General features: G+C 35.7%; 1 protein-coding gene across 2 annotated transcripts in view; it reads right to left on the bottom strand.

Moving 5' to 3' along the window:
- The window catches only part of Btaf1 (B-TFIID TATA-box binding protein associated factor 1), a 100,730-nt gene that overhangs the window by 44,049 nt on the left and 29,737 nt on the right, over nucleotides 1-26,944 (bottom strand). For both annotated transcript variants that reach the window (XM_063239351.1, XM_063239352.1), the window contains exons 6-14: nucleotides 23,446-23,582; nucleotides 21,719-21,848; nucleotides 21,388-21,456; nucleotides 19,446-19,535; nucleotides 18,728-18,823; nucleotides 18,462-18,638; nucleotides 16,046-16,186; nucleotides 14,581-14,705; nucleotides 11,716-11,836 (exon numbers count right to left, since the gene is read on the bottom strand). In XM_063239351.1, the coding sequence (XP_063095421.1) occupies nucleotides 11,716-11,836; nucleotides 14,581-14,705; nucleotides 16,046-16,186; nucleotides 18,462-18,638; nucleotides 18,728-18,823; nucleotides 19,446-19,535; nucleotides 21,388-21,456; nucleotides 21,719-21,848; nucleotides 23,446-23,582 (1,086 nt within the window). The remainder of the gene's footprint in view (nucleotides 1-11,715; nucleotides 11,837-14,580; nucleotides 14,706-16,045; nucleotides 16,187-18,461; nucleotides 18,639-18,727; nucleotides 18,824-19,445; nucleotides 19,536-21,387; nucleotides 21,457-21,718; nucleotides 21,849-23,445; nucleotides 23,583-26,944) is intronic.

The raw sequence follows: 26,944 nt of genomic DNA, 5'->3' as shown, positions 1-26,944 counted from the left end.
GGGGAGCTGGAAGAAACAGCCTGATCACTAACAACACCATATTTGCCCCAAGTTAAGTTGAAAAAATACTTCATAAAGAACCAAGCTGGCTGGTATGGAGCTGCATGCATATAATTCCAGCTACCTAAGAGGCTAAGGCAGGTGAATAGGTAGCAAGTTCAAGGTTTGCCTGGGCAATTGAGCAAAGCCTAGTCTCCAAAGAAAGGGAGGAAGGTCTGGGGTTATAGTTTGGTGAGTGTCCCCCCAGATCTCGAGCAAAAAAACTCCAACTATGATAGACGACAGTAAAAAAAAAAAAGGTACAAACTATGGAGACAATAAAAAGATAACTAGTTTTGAAGGGTTCAGAGAAAGAAGAATGACTAGATCAAAGAGAATTTTGAAATTATTCTATGTACTACTGTGATGGTTGATATACATCATATGTTTGTCAAAACTTACAGATCATACAATACCAAGAGTAAACCTGAAAACATTCATGTAAAATGGGGACTCTGCGTGATATTAATACCTCAATTTAAGTGAAAGAGAAGGATATGAACGTGTCAGAGAAGGCTATATGGGAAATCTCTATCTTCTGCTCAATTTTGTCATGAACCCAAATTTGCTCTAAAAAGTCTTTTTTAAAAATAACAAATTAATTCTACAAAGAGAAAACGGTAGATTCCAGAATAAATCAGTCAACATCTTCATAGGAAAAAATACTAGAAAAATGCACACTCCCTAACAGAATTAGTACACAGTCTACTTAATACAAAATACAGTAAGGCTGGGAAAGAATTTAGCTAAATTTGGTCCTTTTGAACAACTTTCAATATGACTAGGGGCTGGGGATTTAGCTCAGTGGCATAAGTGCCTGCCTTGCAAGTCATGAGTTCAATCCTCAATTAAAAAAAAAAATTCTACATCAGAATCCCTGGATAAGGGAATACAAGGATATGTTTTGGGCTAAGGATTTAGCTTAGTTGTAAAAGTGCCTGGCAAGCATGAAGTTGTGAGTTCGATCCCTGGTACAAAAAGAAAAAAAGTAGCATTCAATATGACTATAACCAGGTATGGAGGCACATGCCTGTAATCCCAGCATTGAGGAGGCTGAGGCAGGAGGATCACCATGAGTTTGTGACCAGCTTGGGCTACAGTGAATTCAAGAGCAGCCTGAATTACATAGTGAGAAACTGTCAAAAAAAAAAAAAAAAGGGAAAAAAGATTATAAAAAGTAACGTGGCTTTCAGCTCATTGGTGATACTATTTTAAAGTCACAAAGAATGATTCAGTCAACAGAGGGTCACTCTGTCCCTCCTAATCTCAAAATTGTCTCAATTCTTTTTCATTAGCTTTGCATCTATCTTCCAGGAGGCACTAATAGGTAATGTAATACTGTTGTTTTGTGTTTATAGGTTTATTCAATTGGATTGGTGTGGTAAGGGGGATGCAATTAGGTAAGCAGTATTTTCAGTCCTTTAGACATCACTTTTGGGATTTTTTTAGAAGTCACTGGAGTTTTAATATGCTACTAATCAGTAATCTCGTACTCAAATTTCCCCTCTAGCCAGGCACAGTGGCACATGTGCATGAATCCAGCATTTGGGAGACTCAGGCAGGAGGATCACCACAAGTTTGAGGTCAGCCTGAGCTACAGAGTGAGTTCAAGGCCACCATGAACTACATAGCAAGGCCCTGTCTCAATCCCCAACCCCACCACCAAAAAAGAATTTTGCTCTCTAATTCTTAGGTAATGTCTGGGTAGGCTAGGTGGTTACTAAGTTTCTACTCAACTATTTAATTTCACCAGATTTCAAGTAACTATAATCCAGACTATTAAAACCAAGTGATCATAATTCATGTTTAAAGACTACATAGAGATTTATCAGTGCTAAAATGTATTTTTTAGGCCTCAACTCTTCTGTAGTTAGGATTAGATGGGAGAGAAAGTGTTTGTGTTAATTATGTAGGAAATGTTGATACTGAGTCTGTGACAGGATATGGTAGACTCTTCCTGCTTTATTCAGATTGATGTTTCCTCCTGTAATCTGCCTTCCTGAGACTCAGAAAAAAGGAAGTTGATCGTAACAAATGAAATTATTAGGCATTTTACTGTATCCGAAATCAAGACAAAACTTCCAGCCATCTATTCTCCTCCTGCTTCCTCCCCTTCATTAGGCCAATTTCATTTCACCACCTTTTAATATCACTTCATTCTCTCCTACCTCCAAACTTGTGTGTAATGTTCCTTCCTTTGACTCTTAACCTATTCTTCCCCTAGCTAAATTCCACTGAACTTTCAGGTCTCATCTTAAATATCACTGACAGCATGATGCCTTCCCTGACCATCAACCATATCGTTAGCCAGATCTTGCAGCATTACAAGATCCTACATCATTTTATTCTACTACTTTTACTAATTACTTATGTTATTCTTGTCTAGCTTTGTGTCTTTTCCTGTCTGATCTAGTTTCCTGATTTACTACCCAGGGCAGAGATCTTGTCTCCTAACATTATTGAGAAAGCTACAAGTAAGTATTAGGCACTTAAATATTTGTTGAATAAATCCACGTTGCCTACTGCAAACAGTCCAAAGTCACATATAATAGTTGGCAAGAATCCTAAGTTTCCCCTGCTTTTTGACTGGGACAGAGCTTCTAAAGTATGTGGAATTTCTTGAGTGGCTGGGGTTATTCATAATAAACCCCTTTCAATTATACTTCAATTTGTGCTGGTATGACTTTTGATAGGCCACTAGAAGGCTTTAGAATTGGGGCTGGTTGCCAGAGAAACTAATCATGTACATTATTTCACTTGATATATAAACGAAGAGGGATAAATAACTTGAACAAGTTACTTCTGTTTAGGACTACTGACTGGACTAGGAGTGTACCTTTGTAGCAGAGCATTTAGCCTAGCATGTGAAAGACCCTGAATTCAAACCCCAGAATTCCCGTGCTCCACCAGAACTAACTAGCAATACTAAGATGGGCTGAAAGGCAAAGAAGTACAGAAAAAAGCAAATTAAAATGAAGGTGGATTTTATACCACAAGTCTATCATCTATAATCCAAATTTCCTAGGACCAGATTATGTTTTGAAATTCAGAATTTTTCAAATTTTAGAATGAGGCAGAAGGAAAAAAAAAAAAAGAATAACGAGGCACAATGCTTTACATTACATGAAATCCCAACAGGGTTGGAGGCAGCACTTGCATAAAATTTATTATTTTGCACCAACATATGTGAAAAGACATGGTATTTGGGATAAGGCAGAATGGTTTACTCTTCAGAGTGAACCAAATTAATAGTTTTATACACTAACGCAATTTACAATGAACTCTGAATTTCAAAACTGCAGGAAGGAATCATGGAACTGTATAAGAGAGTCTACACAGCTAAAAATAATCAGTAAGTTACTATCAGGTAATCTATAAAAAATAGGGCTGGGGATTTAGCTCAGTGGCATAAGCTTCTATCTGGCAAGCACAAGGTTGTGAGTTTGATCTCCAGTACCAAAAACAAACAAACAAAAGCAACAACAACAAAGAACAATATGGTAATGTCGGTTATAAAAAATGGTATGGGGGAGCTGGGGATTTAGCTCAGTGGCATAAGCAGTCGTGAGTTCAGTCCCTGGTACCGATAAAAAGAAAAAGACAAAAAAAAAAAATGGTATGGTAACTATATATATATATATATATATATATATATATATACCATATATGGTAATATGGTTATAAAAAATAATATGGTAACAGATAGAAACAAATACTAGATGTGGTTTATTCTTAGAGTTCCCTAAAGAGTACATGTTGTTGGTGCCGTAAGGTTAATAAATTGGCACAATGGTACATGCACATAGTTCAAGTATTCTGGGAGCCTGAGGCAGAAAGACAGAGTTCAAGGATAGGTTGAATAAACTGTAGCAAGATCCTGTCTCAAAATAAAAAAAAAACTAAGGCTACAACTGCAAGTGTGTTTAGGTGTGTGAAGATAGATGACCATATTACTAAGTTTTTGTTGGATCATTGAACACAACTGTTTGCAGTCTCACTGTTTGAATGTCCACTTTGTATGCTTTAATCCTGTAACTTGAACAACTATTTCTAAGATGACAATATGTAACCTATTAACCATTGATTTCTTACTGTTTTTTTTTTTTTTTTTAATTCTGTATTACTTGTACCCTTATACTGTGTGGTTGTTTTTTCCTTTAAATAAAAAAAAAAAAAGAAAAAAAGACTAAGAATGTACCTCAATGAGAAGGCCCTGGGTTCAATCCCCAGTAAAGCAGATATGATACATAGACAGACAAAATTTTTAGCTAGGCACAGTGTTGTAGACTGCAAGTTCAGGGGCAGTCTGGGCAAATTAGTGAGAACCTGTCTCAAAATTAGCAAAAGAAAACAAAACAGGGCTAGGGGATATAGCTCAACACTCTCTGGGTTCAATCTTTAGTACCACCAAAAAATAAAAGATGAAGGAGATACAATCAATCCTTGGATTTACACTAAAATTTTTAAAATAAGAGAGCAGGCACCACATTTTAAGACTAACAAGTGATAAATCACAATTATAACTAAGAGGAAAAACTAAGAAAAAGCAACTGAAAATGAACAACTCAGTTACTGGCAGCAATAATATATTTCAAATTTCTCACATTATAAAACATAATTTTACAACTATTGTACAATTAACATTGGTACTCATTCAGCAAAAGTTGTTAACAGGTATGATGGTGCACACCTGTAATCCCAGCACTCGAGGGGCTAGAGCAGGATTGTCATGAGTTCACAACCTGTCTACAGTACACAGTGAGTTCAAGGCCAGCCTAAATTACAGAGAAAGACCTTGTCTCAAAAAATAAATAAGTATTTTTTTTAAAAACTATTAAGATAGGTTTAATGTATTTTAAGATGATGATCTAACACATGAGTCATCTTAACGGTTGTTTTGGTGGCAAGAAAAGTATGTTTCAGTTATTTGGAAAATTCATTTATATAAAATACCATTTTTCCTAATAATATAAAACAAAGCTGATATTACTAAATAATAAAAAGCTACAAGTGGTATTTTTGTTTTTAATTTGAGACAGGGTCTTGCTATGTAGTCCAGGCTAGCCTTGAACTCGCTATGCGGTTCACGGTGGCCTCTAACTCATGACAATCCCCCTGACTCAGTCTCACACGTTTATAGGCTGAGGAATTACAGGTTGGTGCCACCAAGCCCTGCATTAAAAGCTACAAATGTTTAAAGAGCCTACAGGTGCCTAATCCTTTTTAAGGAATAACAGGGCTGAGGAGATCAATGTAGGACCTGTATCCAAAGATATAAAAAGAACTGCTGAATTCAGCAATAAGAAAATAAGCAATCACTTTTAAACAATGGCAAAAGATGTGAACAGACCTCACCAAAGATAGACAGATGGCAGAAAAGCATATAAGAATGCTCAAAATCATATATTGTTAGGAAATGCCAGTATATATTAGAATAGGTAAACTCCAAAATACTAACAATAAATCTTGGCTGAGATATGGACCAAAAGGAACTCTAACATATTGTTGGTGGAAATGCAAATGGTATGTTATGGCAGACAATCTGGTAGTTTCTCATAAAATTAAACAGATTCTTGCCAAACAATACAACAACTCCTTGGTATTTAAGTGAATTCAAAACTTATCCTTACATAAAAACTTAAACAAAAATGTTTATAAGTAAACAGATAAATGAACTATATCTGTCCCATATAACAGATTATTATGTGATAAAAAGAAATGAGCCATTAACCCATGAAAAGATGTGGAGAAATGATAATTTCATATGACAAAGTAAAAAAAGTCAATTTGCAAAGACTGTACACCATGTAATTCCAGTTATATAATATTTTGGAAAAGGCGACACTAAGAAAATCAGTGGCTACCAAAGATGCAAGGAATGGAATGGAGAGATGAACAGGTGGAACACAGGGAAATTTTAGAAGCCTTTTACTCTGATAATTCTGCAAAGGGTAGAATGTATCACTATTGTACATTTGTCAAAACCCACACAATCTACAAAATGAGTACAGACTTTAGTTAAAAATTATGTATGGACTTCTGGGAGAACATGGATAGATAACAGCAGTTACAGAGGCTGAGACAGCCAGCTTAGATTCCAGGAATGGTGCGGTGTGGGGAGTCCTAAGCAGGGGGAGATATACCCTGCTGACCCAGGAACAAACTAAGCTGAGAGAAAACAATTGGAAATGCAATCCAGGTGCTACAATTGGAATAGCTGAAGTCTTGGTCCCGAAGCTGGAAACCGTGCCTCTGGAAACCGTGGCTTGAATTTCCTACACCACTGCTGTATCTGAATCAGCACAGCAGGGACAGAGAAGCAAAAGCTCTGAGAGCCGGAATCAGCGAACCGAATTGAGAGCAAGCAGAGCTGGTGGGGAGCCCTGCATCAACCTGCGGTGAGTGAGAGGAAAGGGGACCCTTCCACAGACTAGGAGGCTCCAACAGAGGACATTATGGGACCGGGCAGACTAGCTGGAACAGGATGCTGCAGTGACTTCAGTCACATATTCCCCTCTTAAGCGGAACTGGTGGGGAGCACTTGACCGTGACGCCGCAGACTAAGACCCAGTAGGCTAGCCCAAACCAGATCCCTGTGCCTGGCAGTGCACTCTAATTCAGTGAAGCCTTCAGCAGGTTGACTGACCTGGAAGGGCGGGCCCAGCATAGCCTGCCCAGGTCTGTATCTCCCTAGTACACTGCAGTGGGCAGGAACACCTAGCCAGCACAATTCAAACAAACTGTAACAAAGAAAGAAAGAAACTGGACCTCCTATATACACTTGTATGGAAGGAACAAAAAGTATGGGAAGAGGGAGCAACAAGAAAGAGTCCTCAGTCCCCAATCCTGACAACACTGATCAAGGAAAGGTAAATGCAAAGGAGAATGAGGACAGAAAACATGCAATATCAGGCACAGTACCAACAGACATAAAGCGGTATCTCTAGGACCTCATAGATGAGTTCAAAAGTGAAGTATTTAACCAAGTAAAGCAAGATATAAGTAGAATAGTTAAAGAAATGCTAAGCACCTCCCAAGAAAAAACAGATGGTGGAATGGAAGAACAGAAAAAAAGAGGAGAATTGTTTGATGGAGAAAATAGAGAAAACGTAGAATACATAAAGCATGTTCAAAGAGATTACCAGGAAACTAAAAACTCTATTGAAAGCTGGCATAACAGCTTGAAAGAAACTAAGGATAGGTTATCTGAACTGCAGGACAGATCTGTAATGTGGGAGCATGAAAGGAAAAACTTAAAAATAGCAAGGAAACAAACAGTAACAATACAAAGGCTAGAAGATGGTAAGAGGATCTATGACTTAAGAATTAAGAATGTAAAGGAGGGGCTGGGGATTTAGCTCAGCGGCATAAGCGCCTACCTTGCAAGCAGGCAGTTGTGAGTTTGATCCCCGGTACTGATAAAAAGGAAAAAGACCAAAAAAAAAAAAAAGGTAAAGGAAAAAGCAGGGATCCAAACAATTGAACTGCAAAGAAATATTCACAGAAATAATCAAGGAGAACTTCTCTAATATGGGAAAAGGTAAAGTTACTCAGATCCACAGATCTGAGGCATATAGGACACCAACCACCTACAACCCAAATAGAACCACACGCAAGCATATAATAACCAAAATTCCAGAAATCCAATATAAGAACAGAATTTTAAAGCCGTCAGAGACAAGAAACAGATCACTTACAAGGGAACACCCATGAGAATTGCAGCAGACTTCTTGACACAAACCATCAAATCACAAAGAGCGTGGGGCAAAATAATTCAAGCTTTGAAAGACAATAACCTCCAGCCAAGATTGACATATCCTGCACAACTGTCCCTAGAAATTAATGGAGAAACAAGGTGCTTCCAGGATAAAGAGGAACGAGGGGAATTTGCGACTACCAATTCAATTTTACAGAGAATACAGCAGGACATTCTAAAAGAGAAAAATACCAAGATTCCAGAAACAGTGGCAGAGAGGCCTCAATGAATGGAGCAGAAAGTGAAACAAAGAAGACAAACTGACAACTAATGACAGAAAAAGAGCTCAACAGAAATGAGGCAAAGAGGGGCTGGGGATTTAGCTCAGCAGCATAAGCACCTGCCTTGCAAGCAAGTGGTCGTGAGTTCAATCCCTGGTTCCGATAAAAAGAAAAAAGAAAAATAAATAAATAAAAATAAAGAAATGAGGCAAAGAAGGCTTGGATGGTAAGAACAGCTATTTTGGAGAAAACAAGACATCATAATAGCTAGTGCTGATTTAATATCATCTTGTTTTGAAGTCCCATCAAGCTTTTGTTCTTCTGTCTCCATTAGTCTTAACATGTTGTATCTTACTGGATTTTATTGTATGCGATAATATAAACAAAAACTTCTTTAGACAAGGAGATAATACAGAAGCCATTGTTCATTTTCTGTTAGTTGGTTCTAAATACCCTATAATACTGGCATTCTCTTGAATGGTTTAACATTGTCTTGGTATGTTTGATGCTACAGTATACGAAGTTATACTCAAAGATTTCAAGGAAAGAGACACTATGGTAACTACTTTTTTTTTTTTTTTTTTTTTTTTGGTCTTTTTCGTTTTTATCGGAACCAGGGATCGAACTCACAACCGCACACTTGCAAGGAAGGCACTTATGCCGCTGAGCTAAATTTCCAGCCCAACTACTTTTATGTTGGGGTATCTTGTGGTGAAACACTATTTTCCTTAAATGGTTATGTTCTGACCTGTGCTGTTTTGTTGTTATGTCCTCTTTTATCTCAATCTTCTTTTTTTATTATTTATTTTTTTATTTTTATCTTTTTAATTAAGGGGAAAAATAAATAAAAGATAGCAGGATATATTATAGTAACCCACTTTGATTTCCTATTAACTTGATTTGAAACCCTGTATTGCTTTCACCATCTTGTTTTGACTGATTTTACTCTATTGTTTTGCTTGATAGTACCAAGTCTGAGAGTATAGGCAACTACTTTTTTTTTTTTGCCTTTTTCCTTTTTTATCGGTACCAGGGATCCAACTCACGACTGCCTGCTTGCAAGGCAGGTGCTTATGCCGCTGAGCTAAATCCCCAGCCCCTTAGGTAACTACTTTGAAGACAATAAGATTCACTATGATGCCCATTCTAGTTTGATTGCTATCTTCTTTTGAAGTCCTGTAATGTCTCCAGTGTTTTGGTTTTATTGGTTTTGTTCTGATTTCAATTTTTATTTTCAATTTTATTAAAACTGATGATATAGGCAACTCTTTAAGATAACAAGAGGCACTATGGTAACCATTATTGATCATCTGATATTCTGTTTTTACATTATGTACTATGTCCATCCTTTTGATCTGACTGACTCTGTTTTGTTATCTCACATTTGGTTTTATTCTCTTCAAAAAAAAAAGTAGTAAGAACTGTGGGAGTAAAAAAACCCAAAATGTGTAATTGTCAATGTAAAAAAGAGAGGAAAAGAAAGTGCTCTAAAGGATATAACTGCATGTATATTTAAGCGTATAAGATAGATAACCATATTACTGAGTTTTTGTTGAAACAGAACTATTCATTGAACAGAACTGTTTGCAGTCTCACTGTTTTGAATGTCCACTTTATATGCTTTAATTTTGTAACTTGATCAACTATTTCTAAGACAATATGTAATCTATTAACTAGTAATCTATTAACAATATGTAATCTATTAACTAGTGATTTCCTACTGTTTATTTTTTTGAAATTCTGTATAACTTGTACCCTTTATCTGTTTTTTCTCCTTAAAATTAAAAAAATAAGAAAAAAATTATGTATGAATACTGATTCATTAATTTTAACAAATGTACTATGCTAATGAGATACTACCAATAGAGAAATTATGTGAGTGGTAGAAGGGATAAAGAAACATGGGCCGGATATGGTGGTGCACGCCTGCAATCCCAGCACTTGGAAGGCTGAGGCAAGAGAATCACTGCGAATTTGATCCAACGTAAGTTACACAGTGAATTGAAGGCTAGTCTGAATTACATAGCCACACCTTATCTCAAAAAAAGAAACAAAAAACAACAAAAGAAAAGAACAAAGACACATGTCACTTCTTCAGTTTTTCTGTAAACCTAAAATTGCTCTTAAAAATAAAGTCTGTATGTAAAAACAAAAACAGAACACATGTTAAGAAGACATTTGATGACTTTAAGATATTTTTATAAAGTAAATGTAAGAATACTTGCATTAGAAAAATTAAGGCAAAATATCACAAGACTACAGCAAAAAATTAGATGAAAATTAAGAACAACCCATGCCCATTGTCATATGAGCCCATTCCTGATCAATGGAGAATTATAAAAAAGACCTGAAAAGTTTCTCTGCAAAGAAGACTATGACTAGACAATAATCAAAAAGATAATGTAAAGCAAAATTTATAGATGCTTATTCACAGAAGTTCAATACAGTGTCCTACCACAAATTAAAGTAGATCTATATGGAATAGTCCTAATTCACATGGAAACACATGGCTAATGAACACTAAGAAACATTTATTCATGCGATTATCTATTTTCTAAAAATATTAACTGGTGCTTGTTAAAAATCATAGGCCCAAGCTGGGCATGGTGGTGCACACCTGTAATCCCAGTATGTGCGAGGCTGAGGCAGAAGAATCACTGCAAGTTTAAGGCCAGCCTGGGTTACAAAGAGAGTTAAAGGACAGCCTGAAATGGATAGTGAAACTGTCTCAAAAAGACCAAAAAAAAACAAAAAAAAGAGAGAGAGAGAGAGAGAGAGATGAGGAAGAGGAAGAAGAAGAAGAATGGCTCAAACTAGACTACCTATGTGCACAGCTTGTTAAAAGAATGGATTTCTTACTGGTATTTCTCCTAAGGTATCATTTGATATACAGGTATATTTCAAAATAGAAGTCTTTTATAAAAACAGAAAGGACACCACAGGCTCCATTCATACTCCATTCATACCATAAATGATCTCAGTAGGCATTTCAATGTGTAACTCCTGAAGTATTCTATTCTTGGAAACAGCATGCTCTTAAGATGAAATAATTTTTATGAGGAGTTTATAAGAGTCTATGGCCAGTCTCTGAAAGCTACTTTACCTGGGACCCAGTGATAGATGCCTGTAATCCCAGCCGCTCAGAAGGAAAAGGATTTTAAGTTAGAAGCTAGCCTGTGCAACTTAAGATTCTGCTCAGAAAATAAAAAGGAGTGGGGATATAGCTCAGTGGTAGAGGAGTACTTAGCTAGCATGTGTGAGGCCCTGATTTCAATCCCTAGTACCAAAAAATAAATGAATAATACATAAATAAACAAACCCACAAAAACTATATAATACTTCAAAGCTTCAAATGTAGCCTTTCTAACATGGGATAGGTTCTGCCAACCGGCTAATTGTCAGCCACTCAAACCAAATAAGACTAACAGGCTTTCTACAGGAAAGGACTACTAACTGTTCATTCAACAAATATTTAATGAGGTCATCCTGTGTGTTAGTCCTGAAAGAATACAGCCTAGAATAAAATATGAAAATATTTCTGTCCCCATGGTGGTTATATATATGGTTACCAGATCACTTCTACTAGGCCCAGCATTCTGATCCTTAATATGTAAGTGTAAGCTAATGATCAGGCTTACTTATAAAATTAATTTATAGATGTTTCAAGACTGCTACATATGATTATTCATTCATTCTTACCTGATCCTGTGTTGATAATAATGTAAATAGAGTTTCCAATGCTGCTCTTCGAACGGACGATATAGTGTGATGTAAAAAAGGCCAGACACGCGGAACTAAAACTGTAAGTGACTGTTGAATACTAATAAAGGAGACACAAATTAATCTTATTCGTTCTCAGTTAAAGTGCTGTAGCTACAATATCTAAATAGTATTCTCAGGTGGACTAGACGTTGACATCAAGTGTCTTTCTGATGAATAAATGATGATCTTATTTTCACCTTAAGTTAAAAATGTTATTTAAAAATGTTATTATAGCACCAATAGAGGTAGGGAAAATGCAGTCATGAAAAAAGGCAGAAATTTAGCATTAAGTTTTTTTACTATACTAATGCTACAAATTAATTTTATCAAGTTGAAATTTTCCAGTATAACTGCACTTGTAACTTTTTACTCAGGAGTACGAGACATATATCCTATCAGGTTATTCCTTATTCCATTCTGACTCCAATATACATAATTTCCATTCCCTTTGAAGTCATCTCTGCTACATATCAAATGAGAAAAAGGTGAGGGTTAGGGTTTTTGGAAATTTGTTATCTTTGCTTAACATTACTCAGAAGGGAAACTCAAATTTCTTTCTTATAATGGCAGAAGCAAGCAAAGCCAGGTCTGGACTAATCTGAGCCATGGTATTCTTGCCATATTCATGAGTCATTTATAAAAGTTACCTAGAATTCATAAGACACATTGAAATATATAGAAAAAGTCATGAATAACAAAGCATATGCCAATGCTATTTATCTGTTCATCTTTTGTGCTTCCTCTCAGATCTATTTTTTAACATTATTTTCATTATTTACAATTTTGCACTTAAAGTTCCTTGCAAAATTCTATTTAAACACATGCAGACAAACATAAAAGAGGTGCGGAATACAAAAAAGCATTATAACAAGGTCTTGTTAACAGACACCTGTTCACACTCAAATGATTGCTACATTTCTTCTTGTATAAGTTGGAAAGTATCTGTCAAAATACATAACATATGAAGCAAATTTTCTAATAAGGTAATTTAAAAACAAACAAAAATGATAGAAAACTACATTATTTCACATTTTACCAGAATGTTCAGTACATTTGCTGGAACACAAGTATGTTCACTCCTTTATATACTGTATTTCACTGCTATACTGGTAAGAGTGAAATAGTTTCAATAAGGATAGTTTGACTCGCAAACCAAAAACACTCAAAAGCTGGGCCTTCACAGAAAATGTTCACCAACCTCTGGTTAGTAGTAACCCCTGCAACCCCTGCATTTTTCAGCTTAAAAAGAATTTTCACTTAGATAAACTCAACTTAATTCTTACAATTTTTACTAGTAATGGAAGCACAGAAAAAATTGGAAATCTTAAACATGTACTGCTACTTCAATTTTCCCATTCTATTGCTTTTACGAGCACTTAATGTTGTTATTCCCAGAATTTAAATTTAGCTTTAAAGCACTAGCATTAAGCAGAATTATTTGAAACACTTGCTACATGTTTTTTGTATTTTCTGTGGCTTTCCCTGGAGATATTCATACAACAAATCATTTTTAACTAATAATCATAGGAAAATTCACTGAATACCATCACTAGACTAAAAATAGTAATTCATTTTCTCCTCTGTGAGTTTTTAAAAGTTCCATAACAATGTTTCTTCTGTTAACAGAAGTAGTAATATTCAGAAGCTACTGTTAAAACATGATGAATGATGACTGAAATGGTTTATTCTATCTTGTTTATTTGATATACTAACATTTTAATAAGCATGTATTTTTAAATGTTTATAAATATACATCTTGAAAGAAATACAATAAGGGGCTGGGGATTTAGCTCAGCGGCATAAGCGCCTGCCTTGCAAGCAGGCAGTCATGAGTTCAATCCCTGGTACCGATAAAAAGGAAAAGGACAAAAAAAAAAAAAAAAAAGAAAAGAAAGAAATACAATATATAGAAATTTAAGTAGTTATCACTTAGTTGCAAGAACACAAGTAAATTTCTTTACAGAAACTTGTTGCCCAGGGTGGTTATGCATTCCTATAGTTCCAGCCCTTGGGAGGCTGAGGCGGCTCACTGAGAGTTTGAGGCCAGAGTTGAAGGTCAGCCTGAACTACACAGTTTGAGACCATTCCAAAACAACAGCAACAAAAACTAAATCAATAAAAACAAAAAAAAACTGTTCATATGAATTTTGTTATTTTCAAATCTAAACATGGCTTTTTTTTTTTTTTTTTTTTTTTTTTTGTCTTTTTTGAGACAGGGCCTCACTATGCAGTTCAGGCTAGCCTTGAGCTCACTTTGTAGCCCAGGCTGGTCTTGAACTCACAACGATCCTCCCAACTCAGCTTCCCCAGTGTTGGGATTACAGGCGTAAGCCACCACACCCAGCTAAATATGGTCAATTTATAACATTAAAAGGGAATGACAAATATTCATAAAATGTTTTTAAATATTCATGTAAGCCAGGGCCCTATCTAATGATGTTTTTAAAGTTAAATATTTTAGGGTATACATACAATCAATTGTATAACCAAATTATATTATTTCATCTAATGAAAGTTTGAAAGGAATGTATTTCAGAATATATAACCAAGGGTAAGGAAAATTATTTTTGGTGCTGGGGACTGAACCTAGGATCACATACATGTTAAACATACATTCTAACACTAAAACACCATTCAGTTCCCAAAATAACCTTTTTTGCTCTAACTATGCTAGAAGCTATACAATAACAATGAAAAAATTCTGAAGATAGTGGTCTTGTCATTCCTTGCTTATACTACTTACAGTAGAAAGGTATGTATGTAAAGGGTTTTTACTTTATACTGCTAAGTAGAAATAATTACCTGCATTGTTGGACCTGAGGATAAGTTAGCAAAGATGAAAGAAGGGTCATAATGCTATTTGTTGATGCTGTTAAATCATCTAATTCCAGAAGAGCATCCCATAATGTATTTATAATGAAGGGTACCTATAAAATCAGTTTTCAAGAAATGTTACCAACTCTACACAAAAAATTCGTAAGTTCTGCCAAATTATATTTCAAGGATCACTAGTAAGTCAACAGCATATTCAATTCCAATGAACCTGAACAGTTCCAGTTTTAAACAAAGTTAAAGAAGAGATATTTATTTGTTATCAATAATTCTCTACTCCTGCTAGACATAGTGACATGTCAGTAACTCGAGCATTTTGGAGGCTGAGGCAAGAGGATCACCCTGAGTTCAAGGCCCATCTGAGTTATATAGCAAATTTAAGGCCAGTCTGGATTACACAGTGAGACCCCTTCTCAAACAAACACACATAGCAATTCCCTATTCCTCTTTTTAATGTCATTTAACTCTTCTTTGGCATTTTCCCTCTTAATCAGACTCATACTAAAAGCAGAAAAAAGAAAGAAAACAGAGCCACCAATATTCTATTTATATATAACTCTGAAAATGACACTACGTAGATATAAGGCATGCTCCTCTATATAAAGCAATTTTAGTGCTTTTGTAAGTGGTATTAATCATTAGTAAAAAGATAAATTTAGTTTTTGAGCTAATAAAGTAATATTGGCTTCAACTTTTTAAACTTTGTTTTCTGGAGTAATGAAACGGAAAGTCAGCTACATCATTAAAAAAGCCACATCAAAACGAGAGAACAGGTTAAAAAACAAAAGCTAAAATCAAAATAAGCAAAAATCTCGTCTCTAAAAACAAAAACTAATGCAAGGCATGGTGTACATGCCTGTAACCCCAGCACTCAGAGGGCTAAGGCAAGAGGATAACCAGGAGATTGAGGCTAGCCTGGAGTACACAGCGAAGGTAGAGTGAGACTGTCACAAAAAAAATCAATCAATTGTAATCTAAAGAAGATATGGCTACTTTCTTCTAAAAGAAGTTCTTCATGTATTATGTACATGAGAAGAAGTACATAAGATACAATTTTCTATTATCGAGATTGCACACATTAGGCTGGGCATGGTGGCACACATCTGTAACCCCAGCACTTTCAGACACTGAAGCAGGAGAACTGCAAACTCCAGCCTAGCCTGGGCAACTGAGTAACTGAGATCATCTCAAGATTAAAAAAAAAAAAAATTAAAAAGGGATGGGGATGTAGCTCAATATGAAGGCCCTGAGTTCCATCTCCAGTACCAAATAGAAAAACAGAATAAAGTAACAAAAAGATTGTGTGCATCAGAAGAATGCCTGTCACAAGAAACCTGAGGATGAAAGAGAAAAAAATGCTCAAATTTTTCCTAGTATTCCATATTCCAAATGTAAACATGTTCATGGGAAGAAGGCCCAAAAAGATTTAATTTACCTTTTGTGTCTGAAGATAGACAAGGCTTTCTACTACGGGCACTAATGAAGCTGCCGCGACAGCTCTTACATCATCATCAAGATCCTGGAGTCCTTCAATTATTCTAGTTAAAACTTTAGGTAACAAAGTATTAATTACATCCTGTAAAACAGCACATCGATTAATTTGCTATAGTAAGGATTACTACACTTAAGAATTTCTATTAAATTCTATTAAATAAATGCCGATAATTAAATATTTTAAAAAGATCACATAAATAGAAAAGAAAAATAACATCAACAGAAACCCACACAAACTCACTTGAAAAAGACTCTAATACCATCCAGTACTTTATTAATGGATGTGACTTAAATACCATGTTTGCTAGGTAAAACGATGAATTATCTCTGTAAACACACATACAAATACATGCCCATGGTAGAACCTTAGCTACTATTTCTTATCAAAACTACTGAGAGCCAAGGATGTATAAGAGGGAAAAAACTATCACTTCTCAACTCTCGCTATTGTAATATAATCTTTTATCTCTGCAACACGGTCAACTCCAAAGGCTATTCCTGTGGTCCATACACGGGGAATCAAACTAAGAATTGGTCTTGCTATGACATAGGGATATCTTAAACTACTACACACTAGTACTTTGCATTTGCATGTAATATTGTTATTCTCAGGGCTGGGGATTTAACTCAGCAGTATAAGCACCTGCCTTGCAAGCGTGCAGTCCTGAGTTTGATCCCTGATAGGAAAAAAAAAAAATTGCTATTCTCTACAGAGGCTAGATAACACAACATAGAGAACATGTTCTGTAGCCAAGTTGTGCTAGTACATGCCTGTAATCCCAGCATGTGGGAGGCAGAGATAGGAGGATCATGGAGTTTGAGGCCAGCATGGGCTATGTAGCAGGTTCAAGGCTAATCTGAACTGCAAAGCAAAACCCTGTCTTTAAAAGGGGGGGGGGGGCAGGGGAGAGAAGCAGCTTTGTTTTTGATGGTTTAAAGAGAGGAGAAGAAGGGCTGGGGATTTAGCTCAGTGGCATAAGCACCGGCCTTGCAAGTGTGTGGTCATGAGTTCAATCCCTGGTACTGATAAAAAAAGAAAAAGACAAAAAAAAAGAGAAGAGAAGAGAAGAGAAGAGAAGAGAAGAGAAGAGATTGAAGGTGCCAGAAAAAGCAAGGAAGCAGAAAGGGAAAAATGAGAGGAAGCTTGAGTCTGTGAGTAGAAATTGTATGTTGTGCTGCTGGCGATTAAAAATGTAAGGGGGCAACACAGAAAACTTCAAAAGGCTGTGAATCTGCCTTTAGAGATACAAAGGGATGTTCTATTACACAGAGATGCACATGAAGAGAGAAGTTCATTCAAAGCATTAAGTAATCATAATGGCAAGTGAAATAGTCCAATCTTCTAAAGGCCTGATAATGCTGGTCCTATCTGGGGTATTCAGGGAAAATAAACCAATAAGAAAATGTTAAGTCCTGGTTTCTCTACAGCACTTCATTTACAATCTCCCTTTTTCTTTCACTTCTTTTCCCTCAACACATACATTCTATTGGCACCATTATTTCCATGGTGAAAGCGACTGCTCATTAAAGTTTATAATTCTGTCACTAAAATCTATTAAGTAGGGAAAAGGGGAGAGGGAATGTTTTCCAGCATTTCATTTTGGAATTCTGAACCAATTTTTCCACAAAAATAATGTATATACAAGTATATAGATTATATAGCACTAATAGTTTAGTAAGAGACTTCAGATATTTCATAAATGAAACAGGCTTTTGTGGATCGATTCCTAATCAAAACAAAAAGCAGCATTATTAATGTTTCAACTATAAAACACGCCTTCTAGTTCAACTTCTAGTACTACTAATTTTTAACTTTGCAAAAGTCACATAATTTTTCAGAACTTATTGCCCTGTACGAAAATGGTAAAACTACCTGTATTTTCTTTTTATAAGGCTAGTTATAAATAAAAGAAAATATTGATAAGCAATGACAAATGTATGTGGCTATATAGGCTGCTTACTTTTACACTTACTGTAAGGCTCCTGGGGCAGGTTCTGTGTTTGTTTATGCTATGGGGATCATGTACAACTTTCAATAGAGGTTTATGGACCCCAGAGTATATATTCAATATTTAAATGAGTTAAACCAAATTATGAAATGCACAGTTGTAGCAATGGATTAGGTAGGAAAAATAATCCTTAGTTTTAAAGAAGAAAACACTGTAACTAACTGTATCCTATTTGTACTTAAATTCTTAACTGTACTACCTATCTCTATGACACATCTCAAAAAAGCAGTCCTTGAAAAACCAGTTTATCTACAATGCTAAGAATCTAGGGCTATTTTGTTTAACCACAGAAAATAAACTTAAGATGAAAAACTCTTCCATATATTCTTCAAAAATTGAAGTATTTACCTGACGAACTGCCAAAGCATATTTTATTCCCAGAAGACCACCATGTCTAACTTCCCACTGTTCTTGTGTAAGTAATTTTAGCAACACATCCACAGTCTTATGAACTCCTGTTTCATTCATATGTTTTAATACCACACCTAATGTTTGAGCACAAGTTTCTCGAACAGGTGCTACAACCTGCAGATGAGAAAGGAAGTCACATTTGCAAAGTATTTATTTTACAGAATCAGTTTGACTGGGGAATTTTTCACTTAGGTTACACTTACTTCATCAGAAACAAAGTCTCCAAATCTATCCAATGCAAAAACACAAAGCAGTCTAATTACTAAGTCTTCCAACCACTCTTGATGTTGCTGAATCATCTATTAAAACATAATTATTTTTAATAACAAAGATCACATTTTGTACTTGAGTCTGATGGGGATATATAAAAAACTGGACAAATTATTTTAGCTGAATGAACAATTACCAAAAAGAACAGTTCCAATTACTATCTTTAAAACTGACCATATCTGCTCTGATAATTAACATGATTCATATATACCATTTCAAAATTGTTAAAATTCATGGATTCTGTAACTTAGACTCTAAGACACACTAACTACCTAAGGTCAGTCTGGTGTCAAGTATACCTGTCACATGTCTACTATATATCCTATTACCAGCGTCTCTTGCTACATCAATCATGTTGCACACTGACCTCTTGACTAGTCTCTTATTTACCTTACTACACTTTCTAACTCATTTTATCTTGTTCAAGTAACTTCCTTTCATGTATTTTCCCATTCCTTGTTTCTGAATATATCTTCCCCTTGCATTCATTCACTCTATATATATCTATTTCTTACTATAGTTCTTTCACCTCTTTGTATTTCTCCCACTCATTTATTCTCCTACTTTATGGAATATATTCTTATTCTTTCCTATATTAGAAAAAAGCCAATGACTACAATTTGGCAATAATTATACGTTTAATACACTTACCTCTTCTAAAGTACTGTCTCCCATTTTACCACCACTTTTCCCATGAGCTTTAAGAATTTCCCTAAGTCCAGTGCCTGCACCATGTCGAACCTATGCAAAACATCAGAGGTTAAATGTTTAAAGAAATCAAGCATATTTTTCTTCAGTGAGAAAATGGGAATTACATTTTTAAGAAAGTAAAATAAGTAGCACCTCAAAAGAATGTGTTTTCTCAACTATCCAAGAAGAATTACATATACTAATTTCACAACTTCTTTGGTTATATGTAACATTTTAAAAGTCAAGCAAGAAAAGATCTATTCTAAAATTCTTTTGAGATATATAAATCCAGCTGGATGTCCCTCCTATATCCTCTACCTGAATTTTAGTATAGCCATAGCAAGTAAAAGAAAATATCATGCCCAAACACCAATATTATAGAAATACATGCATCAAAAATAAGCTCCACATTGGGCATGGTAGCACTCTCCTGCAGTACCAATTACTGGGTGAGCTGATGTGGAAAGATTATTTGAGCACATGAATCTGAGACCAGTCTAGACAAAATAGTGACAACTAGTATCAAAAACAAAAGAAGCATCAAACAAAAATGTATAGCTGAACGATGAAGTACTTGCCTAGCATGCGTGAGGCCCTGGGTTCAATCCCAAGCACCACAAAAACAAAAAAACAAACAAAATAAGCTCCAAAGTTACCATAGTTCAGTGCCAAAAGAGAGTAATTCAAACAAAATGTTTCATGATTAATGCTTCACTGTAGCCCTGGAGGCATGGATAACCACAGTCATTTAAAACTCCATTTATGCTAAGACTTGAATAACTTTAAACAAAAGTATATCAGAGAACATGGGCTAGGGTATAGCTCACTAGTAGAGCACTTGCCTAACATATGTAAGGCCCTGGATCAATCATAGCTCCATGGGGTAGGAGTGGGACAGAAGTGCTGCTTAAGACTTGACCAAAGTACAGTTTTTAAAACTAATTTTTCTTTTTGGAAGCTGTAAGTGATCAAACCCAGGGTTATCATATTTGTCCTCTACCACTGATCTATATTCTTAGCCCCAGAGCATTTTTGCTTTATTTTAAAAATTGTCCAGGACCAAAAGAAAGAACTAATGTTTTGAGACATCCACAAATTCAACTAGAGGTTTCACTTTGAAGAAGTATTTGTGAGGGTCAAAAAATACTCTTTTGGAAACTATTATTCCTTCTTCCCCTTCTCGTGATGGGGATTATACCCAGGGCCTTGCACATGCTAAGCACATACTCTACTAATAAGCATATCCACAATTCCTGAAACTACCGGTCTGAGTCAATCAAAATTGTCCATTTACAAAGGAATGGAAGCTTTTGTACCAAGGGGAAGAGAAATGCAAGCCTTCAGATTATAGCCATAGGAATGAAAAGAAATGGACAATTCAGAATATGACTTAAAGGATATAAAGATGAAAATTCAGTCTAAAGTTTTCTACTTAAAAATCCAATGATATGATGAACCCTGAATTCTGAAAAACACACAGGGGTAGATGATAGACACTAAAGAATATGGCTCTGCAAAGGCAAACAGAAACACCAAAACAACACCTAGGATTTGGAGGCGGATTTATTCACATTAGTCAGCACTGATCAGGATCATTTCCAAAATATTTGGCTCCAAGACCCAGGGAGGGAGGTTTTAAGGTGTTGAAAGGGGAAGTACAGAGGCAGAGTACTTGGCTATCTTTGATTGGTTCTTACAATATGCATCTTAGTGACCAGCTATGTATCACAGTGATAGGCATTTATAAGAGACAGAAGCAACCAGAACTAGAACAGGAAGTATCACCTGAGCAACTGAATATACTGGGTTGAGGGGCATTTTCTGCTACAGTTCTTGACATTGTTTCTTTCATTGGTTCAAAAAATACAGTAATAAGAAACTGTAATTTTAAAAAATACCTTACCTCCCAGGAAGGATTAAAAAGGTCATTGCAAAGTTCTTCACAAAAACTTTCCAAAGGCCATTCATTTGTCTGCATAAGAAAGATGTAATTGCTACTAGTTGGAAAGGTCTATTTTCTTTTAACAAGTAAAATCACTAGATATTTACTTATACATTTACTAATAGTAAATAGGTTTTAAACTTTTTCAATAAATAAGGTCTCCACTAAAGAACATAAGATTTCTATTAAAATGTCTCTAATTTAACATATTATTTAATACTCTCTACAAAATAACAGTTTGAGAAAATTATAAATAATTAAAACAAAAGCTGTAGGGTATTGTTAATAGTACCTCTTCAATTAAGGAAGAGCTGTCTGGAACATTATCAATCAAGACTTTAGAATCATTTGTAGTCTGATTAATAACAACATTTCCTATTTTCCGTCTCTTTTCTTCTGGCTCTCCATCAGTGCTATCATTGCTTTAAAAAAAAAAAAAAAAAAAAAAAAAAAACCAAAGGTTATCATTTTTAAAAGTGAAAAGAAAATAAGGTGAACCTCAATGAATGTAAGAGATTCCATCAATTAAACAAATGTTCTACCATATTCTATTTATGTGGTTTATTTAAATCTCATGTATCAAATACCTAAAATTATCTGCCAAACTTCTTTGAACAAACTGTACTGCACTGCTCAATGAATGGGTCAGTGAATGTTCCCTTTCAGAGTGGATCTCAAATCTGACAGATCATGTTTCCCCCTAGGTAACCAGCTCCTCTCCTTTTAAACACCCTTAGTTCAACAATTTAAATCAAACTTGACCCTGACTCAAAAATAAAATTTAAAAAGGCTCAAGATATAGCTCAGTGGTCCCTGGGATCACATGCAAGGTACTGGGTTCAATCCCTATTATGAGGGTGGAGAGGAGTAGGAACCTGTCATTAAAAAGGTCAATAAAGAGTCTATACATGTCTTGTTTTGCTTTTTTTTTTTTTGAGACAGGGATCTCATTGTGTGGTTCAGGCTGGCCTTGGACTTGCAAAGATTCTCCTGCCATGGCCTCCCAAGGGCTGGGATTATATATATGTGCCACCAAGCCTGGCCCAAGAGTTTATACTTTAAAGAAGTAATCTCTAGTACAAATTTTTACCAAGGTATTTATAATTCATCTCCCTTTATGCCTAGCTTTTTCTTCTTCTTCTTCTTTTTCCCCCAGTGTTGGGAAATGAACCCAGGGCTTTATGCGCATGAGGAAAACACTACTCCTGAGCTACATTCCCAGCCTGTGTCTGTCTTTTAAGCAAACACTATAAACATTTTTTAACTTTACAGCATCCAGAACTAATCCTTAATGTTGTAGACTTTCCAATGTTTATTAATTCATCATTTACTCAAACATTTCTTGACCACCACTAAACTTTGATTTAACTGATATGGACAGTGACCTAACAAGCCCCTCAAACAGCATCTGAAGGGAGCCATTCTGAAAAGAGGATTGCTAGTCCAAATCATGTACAGATAACACTTTTCATTAATTCATTAAGAAACTGAAGAAGATAACATTACCTACAGAATTCTTTTCTACCATAAGATTAAATAAGCAAACTGGATTACTTCCTGCTACTGAGCATAGACCTCACCTACGGAACGGGTGATGTAACAACCTGACAACCTGACAATACTCCTCACTTCATTAATGTAGTATTCTTCACCTATGATCCTCAGAATACCTCTCTGAGTTTATTTTCTACCACTCTTCCTTCCATGTCTATATTGCCCTTTAGTTTCTTGCATATTTCATGACTAAGCATTTGCACTTGACCCTTTGGCCTATAGTGCTCTCCTTTTTTTAGATCTTCAGTCCTTCAGTTTTAAAAACTGTTAATTAGTATGGAAAAAAAATCTGTTCATGTGGATTTTCCTGGCAAAGTGTCTAGTCTCCAGTATCAGTAAATACTCTGCCAACTGAGGAAGACTATCAAAACAGTATTTCCAAGCTAAATAAAAGTGAGCAAAATGTTTAAAAACAAAAAGATTTATTCTATATAGCACTGTTAAGTAAAGAAGCAAATAGATTACCTTTTCTCATTACTTTCCACAGCATCCCTGGATCTCTGCTTTGCAAATAACTTAGCCATTCTTTTAGCTTTGTTCTTTTGTCTATTGCTCATTCCTGCTCGAAATTCTGAGTCAATCAATTCAGCAGCCTGGAGAGTCTAAAAGAGTAAAAAGATGCTGAGTTTTAAGTTAAAATAAGTATCTCTAGTCTCAGCCTTAGTAGAGAAATAAGTATAACTTTCAAAATGTACAAATTTATCACATTCTTTCTTGACAGTCTCATATATTCAGTGGTATGGCCACACCATAATTTCACACCCTTCTTTTTCTTTCTTATTCATCTAACTCTCAACAAATGTCCCTGTGTTTCTTAACTTTTAATGTCAGATATGGCAAAAATGAATAATCCTAACAAGAGAGGTTTGATGAGGTGAGACTTCAAAATAATCACAATACCACTGAAAGTTATAAGAAGGAATCATGTCAATAAAAGAACTAATTATCATTATAGGCTGAAAAAAAACCCTTAAGAAATTGATACCCAATAATGAGTTTAGCCTACATGCTTTTTTCCCCTTAATCATTCACTGCCTACTTTTTTCTGCTTTGTCTTCTATTCATGGAAGAAAAAACAGAAAGACTTTATAATAGGCCAAGTGTACTGGCATTCCCTGGCTACATGGGAGGTTGAGGCAAAAGGATCACTTGAATCCAAGAGTTTGTAAGACTTTCAGCCTAACAGAAGACAAGACAAGACAAGAGACGAGACAAGATGAGACGATAAAAATTATCTGTGACTCTAAAAAAAAAAAACCCTCTCCTATATCTAATCGAAAGACTCAACTAAAACCCTGGGAAATAGGTTGCCAACACATGATGTATAGTCTATCCACGTCAACCAAAGAGGACTTCTGCCCTGTGTGATGGCTCCAAGTTCCCAGGGTAGGAGATGTCACCTGCCACATACAATTTCTGGCCTGAAGAGACAGTGCATACTTCAACTCTCTGACTGCCCAAGAAACTAAAAATAATCCAGGGAGGAGGTGATGTGTGCAGAGATAAAAGCCCATCACCTCCATTAGTGACATTTCTGATCTGCTAGTCTATGAAGAGTCCAGAAAATGCAAATCTACACAGAAAACAGCTGAAAGGTTGCCAGGGGTAAAATTGGGAAAGAGGAGGAAAGAACTTTATCAGGACCTTGAAAATATTCCCAAACTGGATTACAGTGATAACTGCACAAATCAGCAAATTGATTAAGAAGTGATTGACTGGCTAGGGATTTAGCTCAGCGGCATAAGCACCTGCCTTGCAAGCAGGCAGTTGTGAGTTCGATCCCCGGTACCGATTAAATTAATAAAAAAAAAAAAAGAAGAAGTGATTTATTGCACATTTTAACATGGGTAAATTGTATGACTGGAAAAATATATTTTAATAAACCAGTCAAAAGACAAAAAACAACAAAGAAACAAACAAACATTCAACTGAAATTTATACGTCTGTAACCAGTAAGGACCATTAGTGTGGATGACTGCCTACCATCATGGTCCAGAAACCAGAGGTATATATGGTAAATAATAAGCAAATACTGCTGTAATGACCCTATGGCCAACAACTAACCTGAAGTAACTTCCCCTAAGGGTCCATAATGCATAAGGCCAACCAAACTTAAATACAGCAAATGTTAAAATGACACTGTCCATCCAATATCCAACTGTTCTTATATGCTTATAGCCCATTTTCTCCAATACATCTGCCCTTTTCTTTTCTTGCAACATGTTTTTCATTATCATGTCACTGTCTTCTTATTTTCCTGTATTTTATCCAATGTTCCTCTTTTTTTTTTGGTCTTTTTCGTTTTTATCAGTACCAGGGATCGAACTCACGACTGCCTGCTTGCAAGGCGGGCGCTTATGCCGCTGAGCTAAATCCCCAGCCCCCCAATGTTCCTCTTTATCTTTTATTTACTTATGTTTCCCATTTCTACCCCAATTCCTTCTATTACTTCTTGGTTATCATATTTCTGCCTATTTATATTCCTTTTCCTCAACAGTTTCTGCCATTTTTTTTCTACAAAAGTTCATCATCATACACATCTTAGTCCTAAAACACACAATTTAAAATTCCAATGGTTTAGAAGACAGCTATCATAAAGGGCAAACAGAACCATTCTCCACTGAACCAAAGGATAAAGGCATAGGAATAACAAGATAATTACTTTTTTAATTTTTATGACATGACCTTGCTATGTACTCAGGCTGACCTTGTGCTCACTATGTATTCCAGGCTGGCCTAGATCTAATGGCAATCCTCCTGCCTCAGTCTCCCAAGTGCTGGGATTACAGGTGTGTACCACCACTAAGAATTCTCAACAAAGCCTAATGGAGCACTAAAGAATATTGGAGAATAGGACAAAGAGTACTGAATCTATTGAAATGTACTATACCATTTATATGTGAAGAGAGCCACAATGGTTACTACAGTTTCAAAACAGCCTATGGCACTAAAAAAAGAAGACAGAAGAAGGGAAAAGGAAGAAAAAGAGAAGCAGAAGCAACACATGTGTCTCCACTGGGACTGAAAGAATAGGGGAGAAGGAATGAAATTACAGTATAGCCACAAAATAAAACAAAATGAAACTGTTAAAAAAGAATATGGGGGGGCCAGCGATTTAGCTCAGTGGCGTAAGTGCCTGCCTGGCAAGCATAAGGTCATGAATTCGATTCCCCAGTACAAAAAAACATACCAACATACATACATACAAACAAACAAACAACATAGAGTTAAATCTGTACATGCTGATAAACTGAGTTCTTCAAGTGGGAAAAGGTAACCATAGCTTAAGTGAACACATATACACATACAATCTTATGTATGTAACTTAAAAGGGTTGCCTGTAGAGCAAAGAAACATGTATGCTCACGAACTGTCAATAAGAAATTTCTTTTTACTTCATACTGTATACCTCTTTTTAATGTTCAAAAGTCCCCCCCCACCAGAGACTGAACTCACCTCATGCTTAACAAGCAGGTGCTTTAAAAGTATTATTTGATTATTTCTCAATCTAAAAAATTAATCAGAGCTCTAAAGCCTTCTACTATCATTATGTATGACTATCATTGTTCTTACTATCTCTCATTCACTGAAAATATTATTTTTGCCTTCCAGAATAAACAAAGGAAAAAGCAACTAGAACTAAGATCTTTGGGGCTGGGGATTTAGCTCAGCAGCATAAGCGCCTGCCTTGCAAGCAGACAGTCGTGAGTTCGATCCCTGGTACTGATAAAAATGAAAAAGACAAAAAAAAAAGAACTAGGATCTTTCAATATCAGTGGCTCCTGAAAGGTCCATCAACTTTTTTATATAATGGTCTAATTTCTAGAAAGTAGGCTCAGTTTTTGCCTCTATAGAATCAGCCAAAAATAATCAGCTAATGGATAAAGATCGTCTTTAAAAGACGAGACTGAGAGATGAAGGGAGGGAGGGAAAAAGAAGAAAAAGGAGATGAAAGAAGAATTAC

This window comes from Cavia porcellus, unplaced genomic scaffold, assembly GCF_034190915.1.
Source record: "Cavia porcellus strain 051 isolate PalLab524CR breed Dunkin Hartley unplaced genomic scaffold, mCavPor4.1 scaffold_28, whole genome shotgun sequence".
NCBI lineage: Eukaryota > Metazoa > Chordata > Mammalia > Rodentia > Caviidae > Cavia > Cavia porcellus.
The sequence above is the reverse complement of the archived record's forward strand: the minus strand, read 5'-3'. Positions and strand labels throughout refer to the sequence as shown.